The sequence below is a fragment of the Jatropha curcas genome, chromosome 9, assembly GCF_041381405.1.
Source record: "Jatropha curcas cultivar XTBG-Jc1 chromosome 9, XTBG_Jcur_1.0, whole genome shotgun sequence".
NCBI classification, from domain to species: domain Eukaryota; kingdom Viridiplantae; phylum Streptophyta; class Magnoliopsida; order Malpighiales; family Euphorbiaceae; genus Jatropha; species Jatropha curcas.
In genome coordinates, this window is record NC_143159.1 from 24,798,059 (window position 1) to 24,820,703 (window position 22,645).

Genomic DNA, 22,645 nt, shown 5'->3' on the forward strand with positions numbered 1-22,645 from the left:
TTTCAAAATCCATTTCTAAACTGATTTACGAACACCCCAAGTTGTCACGAACCCGATCCGTTCCTGATCTGTTTCTAAACTGTTTTAGCAACGGATTTGATTCATTTAGAAACGGAAATTCGTTGCTATTCGGCAATTTTCTTGTAGTGTACTATGGCAATAGTATCAATACTACTTGTCTAGTACATTAAAGAAAAGAATATATGCATATACACGTAAATTCTTGAAACACTAAAAAGTAACCCAAGTATAAATATAAAGTTTTAATTTTTTTCAGTTTCCTAAATACTATTTTCTTTTAAATTAAAATATAAGAAAAAAAATATGAAGAAAATTAAAAATGCTAATCATCAATAGGCAATTTATTTATTGCAAGTGAGATATAAATCTCTTACTAAATTAAAATGATAGTAATTACAAATTATTCAGTAACGAAAAAGAAAATAAAAAATTATTTTTAAGAATAAACTCTTTCAAAACTCATCTAACAAACAATTCTTTCAATATATGAATATAAATAAAATATTATAAATATTTTTTAAATTAAAATTTTTAATTATTTGTCATCTCACATTTAATTATGTGAATTCTATTTGAAAATTTACTTTTTAAAAAATATATTCAATCAAATCTTATCGATATAAAGAAGAAAGTAGTAATAAAAATAATATACTTTTTTCTTCTCTTTTTGTCTCTCACCTAAGTAAAATATTATATATATTTTATTTAAAAATTTATTTTTAAAAAATATATCCAATCAAATCATACAAACATAAAGAAAAAATAATATATTTTCTTTTTTTATCTATCTCTTAAATAAAATATTTTAAATTATAATCCAAATAGAATTAAATATTTAATAAATAAAATATAAAAAATTTTCAAATGTCTCATTGTCATATATATTTATCAAAAAATAAATTTAGTAAAGACAAAACTTAAAATTTTGAAATGCTTAATTATCTATCGTATTTATTTTAAAAAATATTTTTTAATTCATTAAGAAGCTTGATGGGCCGAAATAACACTGCGCACTATACAACAAGGAATAACTCTCATCTAGACTTATAAAATTAGTGAAAACATTTGTGGTAAAAAAAATCGAACTCGAGACCTCTCACTCTTCACATAAGTGAGAAGACAATCAAACCACACACAATTGGTTTAAAAAATAATTTTTATAAATATATCCAATCAACTAATAAAATATAATTTTTTAATTGATTATGACTAAAGTTATTTTAAAATATCCTAAACTTTATTAAATATGTTTCGAAAATCTCATTATTCCTCGTATTTTCACATTATTCCTCTAAATACACGTTCTAAGAGATTAGAAATGACTGCTGCTCCGAGTAAACTGTCTTCGGACCAATTAATTTTAAAAGAAAAAAAGTTCACTTCTGGTAGAATTTCTTTTATTTATTATTTCCTTTGCATCTTTTTAAAATTCCAGATAGAGAATTACTTCAATTTCTAAAATAGGATCGAAATTAGTAATTTATTCATATTATTGACAAAATCACTAATTCATCCTTAAATTTAGTTTTTCCACTATTTAATCATTTCATCCAAAACTATAACTTTTTATCTCTCAGGCTCCATTTGTTCCCGTAAAATAACTTACTTTTATAATTTTTTATTGTTTGAAAGTATTCAATAAAATAAATCAACAGAAAATATTTTCCTGATCAAAGGAAAATTAAATCATTTTTAAGGAAAATAACTTTCTATCTTTAGTCTGTAAAATATTTTCCAGACTTTAACAAATTTATTATAATCTTATAAATCCATATTTTGTTAATTTATTACTCATCAGTAGTCACTACTACCAATCACCACGACCGGCCACCATCGACTACCACCGCCAGCCACCGACGACTTTGATAATTTATCTTTTTTTTTTTTTTTTGCATTATTCTCATTTAACAATAAAATTTTTAAAATACAAAATATATATTATTAGTATTTTTATTTTTATGGTCTTATGAATTAAAAATTTTAATATTTTTAACTAATTTTCTAATTGCAACCAAACAACGGAAAATAAATCATTTAAAAAATATTTTTCTTTAAAAATACTTTCCAAATATAAGTTATTTTCTGGAAACAAATGGAGCCTAAATTTCAATAAAAAGATAAAAATATCTAAATTGACTAAAGTAGAAAGATGAGCAAACGAAAGAACGAAAATCAGAAAACAACGTAAGAACTCCTTACCGCTGAATTGGCTAAAAACTTGCAGAATAGGTTCCCATCACTCAATTGTCCTTTGTTGAAAACTAATTATTAATCATGCCAGTTAGGTTGAGTATATGCAGCAAAATGTATGTATACCACCCGATTCAGGTGGTAATACCCAAAATAAACCTTCACAGTACAGAGAATAAATGAGCTTCTCAAGTTAGGCTCTTTATATAATTTTTTTTTTTTTAAACTTATGTAAGCTAAACTTCCAAGAGGAAGGAAAAAAGTTGATCTTTGTAAAACAGAGTCCGGCTGAGACGCATCATGGAGCAAGCCTAAGTGGGTCGCGAGGGAAAAGTGATGTTTTGCGAATGTTATTTAGACCGCAGAATAACATTACCTCACGCTCTAACCCCACTCCAAACCCACCGTGAGGAGGCGCACCATACCTGCAAGAGGAATGATAATAGGATTATGTAATCTGTAAAGAGCAAAATCCTATACCTCTCAGCCTATAATTCTATAAATGCCAGAAAAGAAATTGAATATATCACTTGGAGGAATTTTCCACACTCAAATCACAATTTTGCAAGAGGTTTTCAGACTCCCTTCTAGTTTGAGAGCCTAATTAACTTCAGCCACTAAATGTTTCATCAGTATATCATTGTTCCCCACTTATTAAGTGCTTCAACTTGAATCTTGTGCAACCAAGTGCATGAATAGTAAAAAAAAAAAAATTCAAAGTAGGTGCATTTGGTGGTTTAACCACACTGACAATGTTATACACACAATAAGGCCACTTTTCTCTTAAATTTAAGCCAAACAACAGTCCCAACTGGACAAATATAGAAAATCAATTGCATCAATATGAACAAAGACAGCAAACACGAGCGTCTATGCCCATCTAACTGGGATTGCTATTTCCATATCAGTGAGAATTTCAAAGAAAAGGGAACCCAAGCATCCAAGACTTACTGACAACAAGAAATAACTTTATTTGAAAAATGGCATTAAATATACACTAAAAATTTAAATTTAGAGCACTTTAATAGAAATTCAAGCATTTATGTTCTTATTATCACTTTAATATTTAAATTTCCCTTTTCATATCACCAAACAAACTTTTCAAAAATTTACTACTGGAACAAAAAAGTGATAAGCCCATCATTTTCTAATAAGTTAACACTCAACAGCACAACTGAAATAATCAAGAGAAAAATATGAAAGAAAGAATACCTGAAAGCATCAATGTATGTTGATATTGTATTGACATCAATACCACAGGCCTTTGCACGTGCTTCTAACAACTCTGGTACATGGATACGTTGAGCCACAGAAATAATTTCCTCACCTGAAGATGGATGAACAAATAAAATAACATCCCGTCAAGCAAATAAGATGAAGTTACAAATGGAAAAGCAAGTACATGCATCACCAATAGATCACTCCATTTACAAAAGCATGTAATTATATTTCAAAGGGGTTTCAAAGGAAAACTCAAATTATGATTTATCACAATATGCCAGATCTAACAAAACCTTGAAATATAAATAAAACAATGACACTGCACAAGAACTCTCTGTACCTCGAATAAAGACATCAAACGAGTTGCTGTACTTTGCATCATCATAGCATGGCATGGTGTAGAAGGGCCTAACAGCCAATGGATAGCGATGAAGAATGTAAAACTCAGTCCCATACCTATAATGAAAAGCAAATAGTCCACTCATTAGCTTTCTCTAAAGCAGGGAATAATGCTTAGGAAATATGGAAAATCACAGAATATTTAATTACTTCTCTAAAACAAGCTGGCCCAATTTTCTCTCTGCTTCTGTATTCAAGTCCCCATAAGGATCAACTTCCACTCCTGCTTCCTGCACAAAGAAGGCACAACTATAAAACTTGCAAAACTTTCCAACCAGCACAAGTGATAATGCAGTGGTCTTATAACGAATATTAACCATCTCGCATTTAAAGATCAACTATATTAATTGCCAAATGCTTTATTCTTGTCAAGCACCATCACAGCCAAACTATTTCTCAAATATACATCAAGGCACTCCAACAAACAAAGCACAGACATGGATTGAAAATACTCGAGATGGAAAACAAAATGCAGGGGAAGTGTTTCAAGTCCATCTATGACTATAGAACGCTAGATAAATTTGGTACTGACATTTGAGATGGATAATTAATGAATTGTGAGACAATCTGATCTGAAATCTGCATCTCCCATCAAATTGATCAACACAACCAAACCTAATTTTGCATCAGTTTCGTGTATAAACATGATATTTAATTTCTAAACTTACTAAATATCTGTATATAAAACCACCAAAACAAGGCAGGGAGGAAGAAGCAACGAAAATAGATTTACTGAAATTAAATAATTTAATCAGAAGTAAAAAATGAAGTTCTGCTCGTTACATGAAAAGTCCAAATGTAGAAATCCCCAACAGCAATAAAAACTTTCAAACTAAAAAAGAAAATAAAAAGACATACTCAGAAGTGATTCTGAGGTACTAGATGATGTTAATTTGTAGAACAAATAGGCTATAAACATGCAGAAGATGTTCGCCAGAGTAAGAGTAGGAAAGATATATGCCAGCTATTTTTTCCTTAACTCCATTTTTCACAGATCAATTCTTTAGGAGATTATGGTGATACTATGTATTATTAAAATAATTAACATAAGTAAAATACACAAAGCATGGACACGTTCATTTGTGCAACTATTTATCCACTTACCTTGAGCATTTGGATCCCTTCTTCAAATCTTAGTCGTAGAGTCTTTTGCAGGCACTGCATATTGAGAAAATGTCAACAATCAGATCTATCATGAGGGATTAATTGAGACCGACTAAAATCGGTAACAAAATTGCGACCGATGTGCGACTTATGGACAAACAGTCGCTAATTGTAGTGCTAAAATTCCCGCGATTTTGTTTTTCGGTTTGCGACCGATTTGCGACTACCTTAAATTCCGTCGCAACATTGCGCGCTTCAAAATTAAGAATAAGTTCTGAGACCGATTGGCGACCGATTATATGCGACCGACACTTTCAGTCGCAAATCGGTTGCAATTTTATTGCGAAGTAAAACGACGTCGCAGAGTTAAAATTTGCGACCGATATTAATGAAATTTGCGACCGATTTGTCGGTCGCAAAATTTAGGGCTTTAAATGCCAGACGCCCTCCTTCTTCTTTCTTTCTTCTCCTCCTCCTCTCCTCTCCTCCGTTCGCCACGCCACTCCAGCTCTTCCTGACGCCGCTCCAGCCCGCTTGATGCCGCCAGCTCCGCTCTGTTGGAACTCCGGTCACTCAATTGCTGTTTGGAAACAATTTCAGGTAAGTTGTGGTTTGCGATTATTTTTTCGTTTTTTTTTTTTTTTTGCGATTTTATTATAATAAATTATGGTTGGTTTTGTATAGTTGCGATTAGGAATTTTTAGGTACTGTTATTATTATTATTATTATTATTCATGTTATTATTATTGTTATTATTATTATTATTATTATTATTATTATTATTATTATTATTATTATTATTATTATTATTACTGTTGTTGTTGTTATTATTATTAGTATTATTGTTACTGTTGTTATTATTATTATTATTATTATGATTATTATTATTATTATTATTATTATTATTGTTATTATTATTATTATTATTATTATTATTATTATTGTTCATGTTGTTATTATTATTATTATTATTATTATTATTATTGTTGTTGTTGTTGTTGTTGTTATTATTATTATTATTATTATTGTGATTGTTATTATTATTATTATTATTGTTATTGTTGTTATTATTATTATTATTATTATTATTATTATTATTGTTATTGTTATTGTTATTGTTATTGTTATTATTATTATTATTATTATTGTTATTGTTATTTTAGTAAAAAATATTTTATTTCTTTGTAGGTGTACTCGAAAATGGTAAATAAAACTCTAATCACGACATAATATATATAATCCACATTTTTCATATATTTCTCATGTAATATTAGGTACATGAGAATTTCAATATTACATTAAGTCCTCTAATTCACCTAATTAATTAATTAACCATTTTGACCTATAGATTCACAATTTATTTAATTAGGTCTCTAATTTTACTAAGTCCTTCAATCTAGACCTTAATTAAGTTAATTAGTCAAATTAATCCAATTGGTCCACTAATTTGTCCATAGGTCCTCAAATAAGTCTCATTAAGTCATTAGTCCTTGAATTTGTCCACTAGGTCCATGTTTAGGCCCAAATTTTGCAACGGTACCTAATTTCCATCTAAGTTCTCAAGTCCTTTAATTAAATTTGAATTTTAGTCCTTTATTCCTTAATTAATTTCTTTTAAAATTTTAAATTAATTAAATTATCATTTTGGCTGAGGTTTGGCCTCTTGTGATTTCTTATAAATCAAGTCCTGAAATTTCATTTTCATAACATTAAGCATCTTAATCCATCCATTAACATGTTTAAACACTTAAATCACCAATATAATCAATAAAATATTAAGATCCCTTAGAGGGTGGTTCGGCCAGCACAAGGAATAACAGAATCAAACATTTTAAATTCAAACAAAGGTACATATCATACTAACATCTCAAAAACCAAAATAACAAAGCCTTAAAATAAGAAAACAAGGCATAAAATCAAAGGAAATCCCCGGTGGAGGTTCGGCCTCCTAAGGACTTTTTACATCAAATGCATATAATTTATACCAAGGGTGAATTCACATATTTACAACATAGTTAAACTCATTTAAGTACTTAATTTCACTAAAATAAAACATTTACACACATAATATGAAAAATCACACAAAAACTATAAAGTACCAAATTTGGGAAAAAAGAATGTAGATTGCTTACACAATTAGGTCGTAATAGGCTCCTTTGTTTTAGGCTTCGAGCTATTACCCTCTAAAAACACAAAAACTCAAAATCACTATAAGGATATTTTAGTAAAAAAAAAAAAAAAAAAAAAAAAAAAACTAGTCCAAATATAAGTTATAACTTTGCCACATGATACATGATACAGAATAGCAATAATAGATCGAAGCTAATTGTTATGATACATGTAATTAAAATTACTCTTTTTTATAATTATGAAATAATGCATTTTATTTTTGTTATTATTGTTGTTATTATTCTTAATTATTTTTTTTTAATGAATGATGCGTTTGGGTTGGAGGCCTAGTAGTGGCCATTTTGCCTTTGGAGAATGTTGGTATGATATAGAAGTGTTTATTGAAGTGTCTTTATATTGGAGATTTGATTGTGTTGTGCCGAAGTGCTGCCGAATTTTTTTCCAAAAAAATCAATATGTTATTAGTACACTTACCTTTATTAGCTAGGGTAAAGGTATTAAATGAACTTAGTGAATAAATGAACTTAGTGATTTTACATTTATATATAGTTACCCTTATTATAGAAATAACCTTAGTAAGTTAGAAGTGTAAATTGAACATTACATTGTGGCATGTTTTAAGGATGGTTTAGACTAATGCAATTACATATAATTTGCCCTTTATAAACACAGTGTTAATTAGGTAAAAAAAATGCGACCTAATCGAGATTGGATGTACTGGAGGTTCGAGGTCAATGGGATATTAAGACAAGAGATTCTGCAAGGATTGGAGGCGTTTATACAGTTTGTAGTTGGTAATCCTAGTTTTATGGATGGTAATAAGTTGAGGTGTCCATGTAATCACAAGAAGTGTCGAAATAGAGCCTTCTTAGACATCGATACAGTGAAACTTCAATTGTGCAAATATGGGTTCGTGGAAAATTATTAAGAATGGATACATCATGGTGAACCTCGAGTTGTCAGTGGGTCAGGACACTTTATTTCGGTAAGTTTAGAAGGTCAGCCTTATCAATTTCTGTATGGTAATCAATGCAATGATATGGTAATCGATGCGAGTAGAGTAGAATGTCATTGGGATAATATAGAGGAATCGCCAAATGTAGCAGCACAACAATTGTTTGACATGCTAAGTGCAGCTAACAGTGAACTGTGGCCTGGATGCAAGAATCATTCAGTTCTATCTATTGTGGCACGATTACTACATATGAAAGCAGATCACCATTTTTCAGAAAGGTGTTATGATGATTTTGTGCAGTTAGCAAAGGAAATGTTGCCTGAAGGCCATTCAATGGTTGATAATTTTTATCGGACAAAAAAATTAGTTCGGGGATTGGGACTACCCGTAGAAAAGATTGATTGTTGTTGTAATAATTGTATGATATTCTGGGGTGTTGACTCGGAATTCAGATACTGCAAGTTTTATAATCTTCCAAGATATCAAAGGCGGGATCAAAGGACTGGTAGAGTACAAAGAGAGAAGGCTTTCAAGAAGATGTATTATTTTCCTCTTGTTCCTCGCCTTCAAAGGTTATATGCATCTAAGGTGACAGCTGAACACATGACATGGCATGCTTTGCATGAATATGAGGATGGTATAATGACTCATCCGTCAGACTCTGGAGCATGGAAACATTTTGATAACACTCATCCTGTGTTTGCTGCTGATATGAGAAACGTGAGATTGGGGCTTTGTACTGATGGGTTTTAGCCGTTTGGCCAATCAGGACAACAATATTCATCATGGCCTGTCATTGTCACACCATATAATCTACCACCGTTAATGTGTATGAAGGATGAATATATGTTTTTGTGTGTTACTGTTCCTGGCCCTACTAATCTGAAACAGAAAATTGATGTGTTTCTGCAGCCTTTGATTGCCGAACTTAATTATTTATGGGAATATGGGGTTGAAACATTCGATATTTCAACCAATCAGAATTTCATAATGCGAACTGCTTTGCTTTGGACCATCAGTGATTTTCCAGCATTTGGAATGTTATCTGGGTGGAGTACGGTAGCAAATTGGCTTGTCCTCATTGAATGGAAAACACTAATGCATTTACACTAAAGAATGGAGGTAAACAATGTTGGTTTGATTGTCATCGCAAATTCTTACTAGAATCTCACCCTTGGAGGAGAAATCGACAATGCTTTAGAAAGAACACGACTATTGTTGAACCCCCTCTGCCTGTGAAGTCTGGAGCTGAAATATTACAAGAAATTGAAGATCTGGGGCTTATGAAAGTTACAGAGTTAGGTGCAGATGAGGCAAATGCAAGAATTGGTAGGAATAGCGGGTGGAAAAAGCGAAGCATCTTCTGGGATTTGCCACACTGGAGTTCACTTCTTATCCGTCATAACCTTGATGTGATGCACATAGAAAAAAATGTGTTTGAAAATCTGTTCAACACTGTCATGAACATTGAAGGGAAAACCAAGGATAATGCAAAAGCGAGATCAGACATGAAGGAAATTTGTCGTCGACCAGAACTCGAGCAATATGTACTTACTGGTAAGTTTCCGAAGGCATGTCATTGTTTAGATAAACCCCAAAGGCAATTATTGTGCGAATGGGTACGATCATTAAGGTTTCCAGATGGATACTGTTCAAATATGGGTAGACGTGTGGACATGAGGAAGTACAGATTGTTTGGCATGAAAAGCCATGACTGTCCTGTTTTCATGCAAAGATTGATCCCTGTGGCATTCCGGGAATTATTACCAGGAAAAATTTGGGAAGTAATAACAGAATTGAGTCTCTTTTTCAAGGAATTGACGATGACTGTTATCCGATATGATGATATGGACCAGTTAGCGCGAGAAATCCCAGTAGTGATGTGCAAATTGGAGCGAATTTTTCCACCCGGCTTCTTTGATTCTATGGAACATCTGCCGGTTCATTTGCCCTATGAATGTCGTGTATCAGGACCGGTTCAATATCGATGGATGTATCCATTTGAGAGGTGAATCACTAACATCCCATTCTAATCATTACATCATTTATTTGAACTCATACTTACATATTAGCATTGTACAATGACAGACACCTGCAGAAAATTAAAAAGAATGTGCGCAATAAGGCAAAGGTCGAGGGATCAATTTGCAATGCATATTTGGTGGAAGAAGCTTCCACATTCTGTTCACACTACTTTGACCAACATGTTTTCACCAAGCATCAGAGAGTGCCACGTAACGATGACGGAGGAGATCGAATACAATCTGAGTTTGAAGGAAATCTAACAATTTTCACCCATCCTGGGCGTACGATTGGTAAAAAAAAAAAAAAAAAAAGACGATTGACTGATGTAGAGATACGAGCGGCTCAAACCTATATTTTATTGAATTGCGAAGAGATTACACCATTTGTATAGTAAGTATACATATTGTAGACAGTCTAGATCTGGCGTGGGCCGTAGTTAAATCATACTTATGCTAATTTGGTTCATTGATAAATAGGAAATATATCAATCTTTTGCGGCTTCAAAATCCCAATTTGACTGATACTGCAGTTGATGCAAAGTTGGACTCCGAATTTGCAGAACGGTTCAAATATTATGTAAGTTACTTTCAATGTACACAACATGGAATGTACATTTATTAAATCTCACTCCTGCCTTTACTATTTCCCATAGGCTCGAAGCTCGGGAATCGATATTGGTAACAGATTCATTAAAGGGACTTTTACCGGTTGCTAATGCCTACTCTGGCTACTTTGTAAATGGTTACAATTTTTACACTGAGGGTTATGGGAGAAGCAAAAAGACAATGAACAGCAGTGTTTGCATAAAGGGATCAAATTACAGTGACGTGTCAAACGATTTTTATGGGAAATTGGTTGAGGTTTTGGAGTTAGAATATCCAGGCCTACCAATGAAGTGCACAATCTTATTCAAATGTAAATGGTTTGATCCTACGCCAAACGTTGGCACGAAGGTTCATCCTAAGTATAATCTGGTAGATATTAATCAAAGAAGAAGATATACAAAGTATGAACCTTTTGTGTTGGCAATGCAAGCTGCACAGGTGTACTATGTCCCATATCCATCGTTTAAACGAGATCGTTGCGATTGGATGGCAGTGTGTAAAATTAAGGCTAGATCAGTTGTTCATGCACTTGAAATCAAACAATCTGCTTCACTCGCAGTATCAGAGCAATTTCAAGAAGTTAGGGTTGATACGCAACCGATGCAAGTTGTTGAAGATTTAACGGATAGATTGGATGATGAAAGCCGATCTTATGTTGAAATAAGAGCATCGGATGATGAAGAGGAAGAAAATTAAATCATCATGGGTACCTCGGAAGACGAATATAAAGAAGAAGAAGATGATGAAGAGGAGGAGGAAGCAGATGATATTGAAGACACTTAATACTTAGAGCAGTTTTACTATTACAAATTGATAAATGTATATCTAATTAATATTATTAATGAAGAATTTCAATGTTATTAACTTTCTTTACTCATATTTACCACATGTTCTACAATTCATATAATTGTATAAATTCATTTTATCTAGGTTCTGATATCTGCAGTACAGATGGCTAGAGGCAGAGCGTTTGATTCAGACATGTCCGGCAGTGGTTCGCGTGGAGGTCGAGGCCCAGGACGCAGTGCCCATGGATGAGGAGGGTCTATCCCTCCTTCTTCTTCAGGTACGTCTGGGGCATCATCCTCTGCTCAGCGACCAATACTGTCGCCATCACATCCTTCTTCAGGTACGTCTGGGGCTTCATCCTCTGCTCAGCGACCAGTACTGCCGCCATCACTTCCTTTTATTCCTTCCTCTTCTACCCCCGTTTCTGGACCAGTACAGTCTCCACCAGTTGCACAGTCACCTACTGTGCAAGGTAATCATAAATGTCATTACTGTCATTTTAATTATATATTAATTATCTGCATTTATAGCATTTGTCACTTCTTTTGCAGCTTCATCAGATCCACGTATCAGCCTCAGTTTAGTAGTGGAACAGTAAGTACTTATTCACTTTTTCCAAAGGCATATTTTATTCAAATTGTGATGCTTTCATCTAATTATATTTGACTTCTGTTTTTTTTCTCAGTATATATCCATCTTCTCGAGCATCGAGGCAAATTATGAGGATAATCAAGCTACAGCTGCATAAAGAAGGATGCACATGGGATGCCGTACTACGAGAGGCGAGAGACTTTTATTAAGAGGAGTTTCAGGTACGCTTGGTTTAAGTTATATCATCATTCAATGTTTACAATTCATCAAGATACCTCCTTAGTATTGAAACGCTATTTTTCATTTTTTGCAGAAACATTTCATATGGGACGAGGCCATTACGGCTATGCTGAAAGTGGCCTGGGAGAAGTTATGCGCTGATCGATATGCTGACTTCACCTATAGGATGAGAAGAAGCGGTAAGAAGCAGTAGTGCGTGTCTCAGGAGATATGGGAGAGCTGGCAAAAGGTTTGGGAGGATCCTGCATTCAAGAGAAAGCAGGAGATATTTTCACAAAACAGGCGCAGTGAGACTGGTGGTGATGGAGCAGGACCTTCTCGACACACAGGCGGATCAATATCTGCTATAGAGACAGCTCAATTATTAGTAAGTGAACTAGTCACAGTATATGAAACTAATGTTTAATGAAAGGGTACTATATATATTAATATATCATGCATAAAACTTCATTACAGGCTAAAGAATTAGGTCGTGAGCCAACACCGATTGAGGTGTTTACATACACTCACACGAAGGACCACGATCTTAATACGTTTGTCAACAGACGTGCGGTGAGCGTCAATGTAAGTAACAATGAATAATAAAGCTTGTTGTGAAGATGTACAAAGTTCAGTATAATAAAGCTTGCAATTGCATTGATTAATTAATTTTTTGTTTTCAGGAGAACTATACTACAGCTCGGGAGCGTCTTGTTTCTTCTCAGACTGATGAATCTGAAGCTGAGTCAAGAATTGACGAGGTAGCACTTTATCTCGAGAGTATGGGGGGGGCGAGAAGAAGAGGAAGGTATACGGCATCGGGTCTTAGGCATCACAGTTTTACTGCGGCTCAGCATCTCACGCTTCTGCACCCAGTGCATGACCATAGCCCGAGCACACTACCGAGGAGTTTATTGAATTACAGGCTCGTGTTGATGATCAGCAGAGACAAATTGCAGAACTTAGAGCGCATGTGATGCGACTGTCCAGTGCTGGTACTTCTTCCTCTGATCCTGCGCCTGCTACAAATCGAAATGTTTCGACATCTCAGCAGTAGCCACATCCGTCTCCTGATCTCGATACTGCAGACAATACCTTGGTCACCCCTCTCGGCACTACAGCACATCCAGCAGATACTCCTCCCGGCGATTCGACATCGGATCGTGCAGATGAGCAACCGCGTAGATTTGATTTTAGACCTTTTTAGTTTTTCATTTGTTTTTTAACATTTTGTTCAGTACAATAACAATTACATTTTTATATTGATCTTGAATTGCGTTTGTGATATATATATATATATATATATATATATGTCAATTTTCACAGGTGCGAAAAAATTATGGTTTCATAATAATATTTATTTTTTTTATTTTTTCAATTTTACGATCGATTTGCTAACAAAAAATAAAATTTTAAATTTACAATTTGTGACCGAATTTCATAATTGCGACAGACTTTTTCTGCGACCAATTTGTGTCACGACCCATTTCCATGGACCGGACCGGCACTAGGATCTGGGTGGGCTTAAGGCCCCCGAAGCCCATAGTAAGCCTAACTTATTTAAATTCCACATTCTATTCATAATTATGGATTCAGGCCCATTAACTTATTATACATATGCATCCAAAATACAGTTCATATATTAAATCTGGACTTTCATTATGCATTTACAACCCAACTGGAATACAATTGCAGAACTCTACCTTTACATTTACATATTTATTTCTATCATTAACAGTCTTCTATGATAAGTGTTTCAACTCCATAGGGCTTTCCTTTCTTTCTATTACCTGGAAAAAAATAGTAGGCAGGGGTGAGCGCCAAACTCAATGAGTAGGGTTAGATAACCCTCTCACCCCACACAATCACACAGATACTAAAATATTTTTTTTTTATCTGGTCACCGATTAATTATATGATCATGCAGTTTGTCATACAAATGACAATACAACAGCAATCACAAGTATTATCACCTTCATATAATCATATCATGTGGAAATTAGTCAGTGGAGTCACCTAAACCCGATGAGCCGTCCTCCCACATGGCCCATCCACTCACATGTGCACCAGGGAGCCAATCCCCTATTCTGGCTGACCGGTATAAGCCTCACACTGCCGGTCCTCTGATTATTTTTCCAGTCTCTCTCTCTCTTTTTTTTTTTTTTAAAAATGCCAACAGGAGGCAACCCGGTGGTCTCCATCCAATCTAGATCATCAAGTGCTCACAACAGGAGGCCACCCTACGGGCTTCAATCAAATATAGATTATCAGGTACCAACAACAAGAAGCCATTCTGTGGTTTTCGGTAATGGTAACGGTAGGTGCACACGAGGGCGCCGATCTCCCATTTACCCGGCTAATCAGGATCCATATAACGGTAACGGTCTCACAAACCCATGGTGACCCACTTCATCCCAATTCCACATAAACAAGGCACAACAATATCACATCACAAGTAATCAAGCAATATTTAATATCAACAAATAGTGCGTCACAATATGGCAATAATGCATGATAACATTTAGCCGTGAATGCATGAATGCAGGCGGATGAGGCGAATTATCTAACACTATTCACTGTTTTTGTTGTCCTTAAAAGGACTGCCTTTCTTATTGTGCGCTTCTAGCCTTTGTCTTCACAGTCCGAAACTTTATAAGCATCTATATAATAAGAAAATTCTACATAAGAATTCTAATTTGGGAAATGCAGTTTACATTCATTTATTTGTTTTCGTTACCCATCGGTTCACTAACTTATCAAACTAAACTGTATATCTATAGTGCATCTTTATTTGATTTATTTCTTCTAATTTATTCATTAAGTAAAACGTCTAGTTATTCGGTAATTAATATTTTATGATAATACTAATCAAAATATTAATATGATTAATAATAATAATATTAATAATGATAATACGATTGATCATATAATATTCATAACGTTAATAACTTTAGTCGGTATTTAATTTACTGAACTATATATAAATTCGTTTCTCTTGTTTATTTATTTATTTGTTTATTTATTACTGTCATAATCTTATTCTATATTTTTAATTTCTATGAATAATTTAATCTCTATAAGTAATTTAATTTCTAAAATAAATTTTATTTTCTACCGAAATTTCGGCAGTATCACCCCTAAAAATTGGACTATCCACCTGATAAAATATCAACAATTTATCTAATAACTCCAAACCACATAGTCCATCCATCGGGCAATCAATCAATTCAATTTTCTCATCCTCCATCCAAATATCAATATCAACATTACATTTAATTCTCAATTCCTCATTTCATTTCATTCATAATATTATTATCAAAATTCCTCAATAAATTAATCAAAGGATTTTAATTGAATCAACATTTATATTATAAATTAATACTAAAAATTAAATTAACTTAATTTAACTACTCACAATTACTAAATTAAATTAACTAAATTAATTAACTTCAATAATAAAATTAATTTAAGTAACTAAAATTATTAACATTAATTTTGTTGCCCCAAAATATAATCTTTTGTCTAATTTTCAATAGATCGGGAATTCTTACGCGTGTCGGATCGAAGACTGTCAAGCGGTGGCCGGAGATGCACTGGTGCAGCGGCAGAGCTGCTGTGACGTGGAGTGGTGGCGATCGGCGACGGTGGCGAGCGATCCGGCGGAGAAACGATTGGCGGCGTAGCTGTGATGGACATCCGTTCGACCTACACTGGCTGGACCGGTCGGAGGAGCAGCAACGGCGCGATCTGGTGTTGCGCTGGAACTGCGTGCGGCTGCAACTGGCTTAACAGGGGGCGGAGGCGGCGTGCGGTGGTGATCTGTGGAGGATCGCACCTGTTGGTGGTGGCTAGACTCGACGCAGACGCAGACGCAGTCACAAGCAAGAAGAAAAGGGAAAGAAGAAGAAGAAGAAGAAGAAGAGAGGAGAGGAGGGTAGTGGCGCTGGTCTATGCGGTGGTCGGAGGCTTAGTGAATGGGTGAGAAAGGATGCGCACGCTGGATATAGAGGGAGAAGAGCTTCTAGATGGTTTGGGTCGAATTGGTTCGGTTCGGTTTTATATTCGGCCCAAATCTTCAATTTTCAACTGATTTTCGACTTTTTCAATCGGTTTTCGATTCGGTTTCTCACAGTATTTGCATTAAAATATTAATATTAATTTCTGAGCTGTCGGTTCATTAAATTTAATTGGATAATTTTTGAAAATAAAAAATCGAGTTATTTCAATTTGCGATAGCGTTTCCAAATGAAAACACGACCAAAATTTGCGACCGATTTTTCAATTTTGCGACCGATTTTATCGGTCGCTAATTGGTGACCGACGAAAAAATCGGTCGCAAAGGAGTTTGCGATGAGCATTTTTGCGACCGATATCTTTCGGTCGCTAATTTCAATTAGCGACTGATTTTTGGCATTTTATCGGTCGCAAAATCCTGTTTTTTTTTTTTAGTGCTCTAGAATAATGTATCATACAATTTCTTTTTTTTATAGCCAATTAAAATAGGGATATTCAGTATTATTAAATTAAATTATAATTATTTTTTATTTATTCTGGTGTTTTTCTATTTATTTTACTTATACATACTAGTTTAATTTTTAAGTTGAACAATGTATGTTATTCATATATACTCATTGTTTAAATATTAATAATTTTGTTATTAGAATAAAATATTTAGTCCTTAAAATTTTTAATGAGTTAAGATATATAGAGTTCCGATATTAATCCTTGTAATAATAAATCTATATAGTAGATAAGTTATTTTGATATCAGGATTCCTATTACAAGCTATAAAATAAATCTTCTCATTTAACTAGTTCTCCGCATGTCTCGGAAATAAAATTAAAAATGCTTCAATGGATGTACCAGCAACTCAAAAGGATTTTTTGAGTGTGAAGTTTACGTTTGGGACTTGGGAGAAGAATAAGATTTATCGGTTTCCCTCAATTGCAATCTCATAGTGGTCCAGGTCGCACAAGGGGTGTTTTGGTCTTTTTATATGATTTTAACATCTAAAACAGTATAATTTGGATATAGAGATCTTTTAATAAAACCGAGCTAAAAGTAAGAGATGAGTTTAACATTATATTAAATATCGGATATTACTTAAATAATTATGATAAACTTAAGAGACTAAATAATTATTTTTCCAACAATTAATTAATATTATTGAGCTCCGGGGCACAGTAAGAGCAATTCTAAAGGGACAAATTATATATATACTAAAATAAAACCCAAAATCACTGTTCATAGAATAGTGTTATACCAATTTAATCAAGTCTTTTTTTTACAATTCCCATTTTACCCTTCTTCTTTGTATCGGTTATTTACAGACAAAACGCTACTTCACATTCTCTAAATTCCACCGATCACAATCTCTTCCTTTTTCCTTGCCGACTTCACCTTCTCTTCTTTTCTTTTGTAATAAACTTAAAAACACTTGGGGCAGAGATTTCGGCTTTTCCTTCTTTTCACAATGAAATTGAAATTAGAGAAATCAATTTTTTTTTGTCTTTTGCTTTGCATGAAACTCATCTCTAGATTTCTTGCTGCATTTTATATTTGAAATTACTGCATATCCTCAATATGTTCATATTCATTGATTATGAGTTAATTAGATTCTTTGAATACTTATATTTAATTTTTCTTTGCTGTATCTCGATGCATTTGATGGTCTAGAATTGGGAGAATTTTGATCTTGAACTCACATTAACGAAGCTTAGACCTAAATTTTAGTATTCAGGGTTTTAATTATCTAAATTATTTGTTATGGTTTGAAATTATGAGTGTATGTTTGTTTTATGGATTTCTGTTTCAGGATTTGATATTTATAGTGAAAGTCTGTTTTATTTGGCTATTGAAGATCTTTTCCTTGAGCTTTTTATGATTGGAGATAATTAGATCTGTTATTTCTTCTAATTGGGTAGTTTGGCAACAAGTTATACAAAGTTTACACAAATCATGCCTAGAGATTTCAATTACTGAGCTCAGTGGTCTCCTTCTTTCGTGGAATCATGCATAAAAGGCATAATTACTTTGTTTGTTTACTTTGGATAGCTTCTTGGCATTACACATAAAATAAGAAGAAGAAATAAAAAGCTATTCAGATTTTATAATTAAACAAAATAGAAAAAATGAAACATGTTACCTGAACTGCAGAAATTAGGAGCAGCAGCAGTTTCGTGCCTCCCCAAAAACAAAACAATAAGTGCTGATGTAGAAAACAAAATTAAAAAAGATGAAATTTTTAGTGCTTTAAATAATGAAACATAAGGTCCTTGACAATATGGGTTGCTGCATCTTTTGCTTTCTCTTTTATATTTCTTTAGTGTATGCTATCTTTGCTAACTCTAGAGTTGGCAGTGTTTATGCCATTCATGTTGTTACTATTGTTGCGATATTTAAGAAGCATAGTGCATTCTTTGTTTCTTTGATTATCACAATCCAGGTTTTCTCATAAGAGCAAACCAGCTGTTAAGAGCATTGAGATATTTTCTCCCTTTCTCTAAAGCGTATTTGGTTTCTAAGAAACTGGAGAAAAGTGAAAGAAAGTTTGTTTTGACATTGGATATCATTGTTTTTTTGTTGGATTTTGGTTGCCAAAAGGTTTTAAGCCTGACAGTGGTTCCACTGGAAGTGTTTATATGGTAAATTTGTTTTGGTTTTTTGAAGTTATAGTTCAAATAATAAATATTTTAAATTTGATTTCATATTCTTTTGATTTCCTACATTTTCTCATCAATCAAATGGGTATTCCTTCAACTTTTTTTTTGTTCTATAATGTCCATCAATTTTTTTTTTTTTTTTTTTTTTTTTTTTTATCTTTAGCTAAAAATTTAGATTTCTAAAGAATCAATGATTCTCTGATTGTTACCTTCCTCTCCTCTCTCTATCTCTCTCCCTGCAATTATTTCTTTTTGGGTAGTTATTGAAGAGATTAAGAAGGCAACTAAAATATGTGTTTTCAATACAGTCAAACAGAACTGAAATGCTAATTACAGCTCCCATTATTTATTTTATTCTTCTGCTTTTTTTTTTTAAATCTGATATTTTTGGTTTGTACATTGTTGAAGACATCAAGATCACTCATTACCATAAACATGATTTCATAATTTATTTGAACGAAAAACTTTTGCTTTATAATTCTGGATATCGTTTTTTTTTTTTTTTCCATGGCTATGCAGAGTCTAGATGGGGATATCATAGACTGTGTTCACATGACTCATCATCTAGCTTTTGATCATGCTTTCCTTGACCACAAGATTCACGTCCATCTCCTCCTATATATTTCTACTTTTAGCTGTTTTAAGTGATTTCTTTGTTGTTATCAATTCTTTTTTATCAGCATTCTTAAGCAAATTATAATACTTGCTTAGCACTAATTTCTTTGAATTTCTATCCATTCTGTGTATTTCTTCGATCATAAAACTAAAATAAATGGAAAAAATTGTGACTAAGTAGCTCAAATTATTTTTTATAGTTAGAATACCAAAAGCTTTTTCTTTGAAAGGAAAAACTTCAAAATCTAAAGGTATAAAAATGAATCTTTTGTAAAAAATTTAGTAATTTTTACAATAAGAAATAGTGAAACAAAAAAAAATCTATGAAATGAATATTTTTTTTTTCAGTGAAAAAATATATAAAAATTTGAGTAAACAATAAATAGTAATTATATCAATAAAATTAGTGATTATATCGATAAAATTAATTTTAATCCGCAGCAAGCGCGGGTAAGTTTGCTTGTTTAACACTAATTTGGATGTTGTCCTTCTCGTTTTATTATTATATATCCTATAATACTCCAATTTACAATGATTATTATATACTCTGTACTAATTTGGATTATTTCATATTTTATTATTTTATATCCTATAATACTCCTATTTACAATGATTATTATATATTCTGTATTATTAACAGTAGATTATGCTATTCAGTATACTTCTTTATGTAAAAATTATTTGTTAATAATATAAATAATTAATTTATATTATTAAAAAAACTAAAAGTATTATGTTATTAAATGAATTATAAATGTAGGATAAAGGGTATTGTGTTCTTTTTTATAGACATTTAATATCATGAAGTATACATTTTTGAAGGATTTATTTATTCAGCGGTCCAAAAATACGGGGAGCAAGTAATATACTTTTGAAACACAACAACTAAATAGTTATTCGCACTCAACCAAAGGAACTAAAAAGTAATTATTTTATATAATATATAGTGTTTAGAGATAATATTTTTATAAATAATATATTCTCTTTGTTTTATTTTAAGTGTCATTCAAGAGCCTTAAACAAAGTCACTTAAGAAAATATTTTTTTTTTAATTTAATTTATATATCATTTTAGAAAATTATAATATTACATCTGTTTCATAATACTTGTCACATTTGAAAAATAATTTATTCTAAAATACTTATCACATTTGTGGTTTCAAGGAACAATAAATCTTTTTTTTCTTCATATTAACCATTTGTATATGATCAGTAATTATTACTTTAATTTAATAGTTTTCTTAGAGAATTAATATTAAATGAAGGGTAATATAGTTAATTTACTTAATAATTTATTGTAATTTAGATAAAATGGTTTTCTTAAGAGACATTGAAATTTTAAATGTGACAAGTATTATGAATAGAGGTAGTAATCTCACTGTCAATCAAAGTTAAATTTGAAAACTGTATTATTCTTCGATATCTGTATGTGTTAACAATTTTTGTAAATCATTGAATCATTTCTTTTCCCTTTTTTTAAACTGTTATTTTTGTTCCAAATTATAAGTTATTTTTAGCTTATTATTTTGTCTCAAAATAAAAGTCGTATGAGTATTTTACATTAAATGTAATAAATATTTTCACAAGTGATATTTTTTTAACGGCTATTCACAAGTGAATGATGACTTATTTACGGTAAATGATGACTATTCACAAGTGGCTATTGGTTTAAGATAACGGATAATTTAATCAAATTACTCTTAGTTTTATTATAATCTAGGAGAGTTAATTATTTTCTTAATTTTTTTGTAAAAACTTTAAACAACTTATATTTTGGGATTGAGGGAATATTTATATTACCTCTTGTTTGGAAAATGAATTCCACATATTTTTCTGTTTGGAATAAAAAAATATAGATTTCAATTCTAGGGATTTAGTTTTATGAAATTGAATATAATTACACCAAATTTGACAAAAATGGATGGAATTTCCAAATGAATTCCACGGAACTAAACAATCAAACTTTGTACAATAAAACTACTCTTCTTCTTCTACAAAGTCAATTTTTTAATTTTTATTTATTTAACTTATTTATTTTATCAAATTTGACTAAAACTATTTAAAAAATTTATATATTTCAGAAAAATATTTTCTTATTATTGTATTTTTATTTTAATATTTTAAATCTTTTATTTTAATATATTTTTTTACTATTAAGGAGAGATATTCAAGTTAAACATATATTTATCATTAAATAAATGCAATAATTTTATTAATATTATTTTTATTTTATATACTTATTTTCATATAAAAAATTATATAGCATAACATAAATATCATTGGTATTTATTATTTATTTTTGTGAAATTACTATTTAAAAGATATTTTAGAAAATAAAATTAAAGGAATTTTCAATTATGAATTTATTCTCTACATGATTTTTTTAATTAAAAATTCTCATTAAAATCTATCCAAAATTAAATATTTATTAAAATTGTATTATTATCTTTATTTCATTTTAGTTTATAAGTATTAAAAAAAAGATAGATGAGAAACAACTTTAATTTAAAAAAGGTTGTTGCAATTAACCTTTTTATTAATTTTTTTAATAATTAATATTTATTTATTTGAGATACTAATGTATAAATATTAAATTAGTAACTAACGTAGAGTTTATCTGAGTAAAAGATACTCAGATTTTTTAGGTAAGAGGTCGAGTTCTTCCTCACTCGAAATGCTTCCCCTTTTAAATCTAACACAATACAAGCAGAATTAGGTTTAGCCCAACGAGTTAGGGGCATATGAGTAAAACAAAAAAAGTGTATAAATTTGGTCATTCAATAATTAATTAAATTATTATTTATAGCGGAGAGGATGGGAATTAATGGATAATAGACAAAGACAACAATGGGGGAAAGAGACTGCTTACCTATTTATTAGTACAACTTGATAAGAGTTGACTTTTATAAGCACCTCACGTTAACACTTTTACGCACAAGACATTTCAACTGCTAGATAACTGCTCAGACAACATCTTTTCATCATCGTTCATCGTGATTATAGTTTCTTGATCCCTTCTGTTAACCGGCTCTTGTTAACTCACAATATATTTACTTGGCTATTAATTAATTAATTATGAGCCTCCAATATTTTAAAGGCCAATTAATTAATTAAACCCAA

The 22,645-nt window shown here is 31.6% G+C and overlaps 1 protein-coding gene across 3 annotated transcripts; it reads right to left on the minus strand.

Annotated features, from left to right (window-relative positions):
* Positions 1 to 2,239: 2,239 nt before the first annotated feature.
* On the minus strand, positions 2,240 to 16,396 carry LOC119370743 (aspartate--tRNA ligase 2, cytoplasmic-like). 3 transcript variants are annotated; one of them, XM_089725738.1, is made up of 7 exons: positions 15,801 to 16,239; positions 7,068 to 7,118; positions 4,936 to 4,989; positions 3,982 to 4,061; positions 3,773 to 3,888; positions 3,424 to 3,538; positions 2,240 to 2,636 (listed from the first exon to the last, which is right to left on the minus strand). In XM_089725738.1, the coding sequence occupies exons 3-7, from the start codon at positions 4,942 to 4,944 to the stop codon at positions 2,510 to 2,512; spliced, it is 447 nt and encodes a 148-aa protein (XP_089581864.1). In that variant the 5' UTR covers positions 4,945 to 4,989; positions 7,068 to 7,118; positions 15,801 to 16,239; the 3' UTR covers positions 2,240 to 2,509. The 3 variants fall into 3 exon arrangements, 2 of the variants coding, with proteins under 2 accessions (XP_089581864.1, XP_089581863.1); XM_089725737.1 differs by lacking the exons at positions 7,068 to 7,118; positions 15,801 to 16,239 and adding an exon at positions 5,163 to 5,566; XR_016322485.1 differs by lacking the exons at positions 2,240 to 2,636; positions 3,424 to 3,538; positions 3,773 to 3,888; ... (1 more) ...; positions 4,936 to 4,989; positions 7,068 to 7,118 and adding an exon at positions 13,868 to 14,039 and having other exon boundaries at positions 15,801 to 16,396.
* Positions 16,397 to 22,645: the final 6,249 nt, after the last annotated feature.

Excerpts from the sequence above, each read along its gene's own strand:
- LOC119370743 (XM_089725738.1), bottom strand. Across the intron at positions 3,539-3,772 it reads GTTTGATGTCTTTATTCGAG|GTGAGGAAATTATTTCTGTG; the intron begins GTACAGAGAGTT and ends ATCCATCTTCAG. Across the intron at positions 2,637-3,423 it reads ACATACATTGATGCTTTCAG|GTATGGTGCGCCTCCTCACG; the intron begins GTATTCTTTCTT and ends TTCCTCTTGCAG.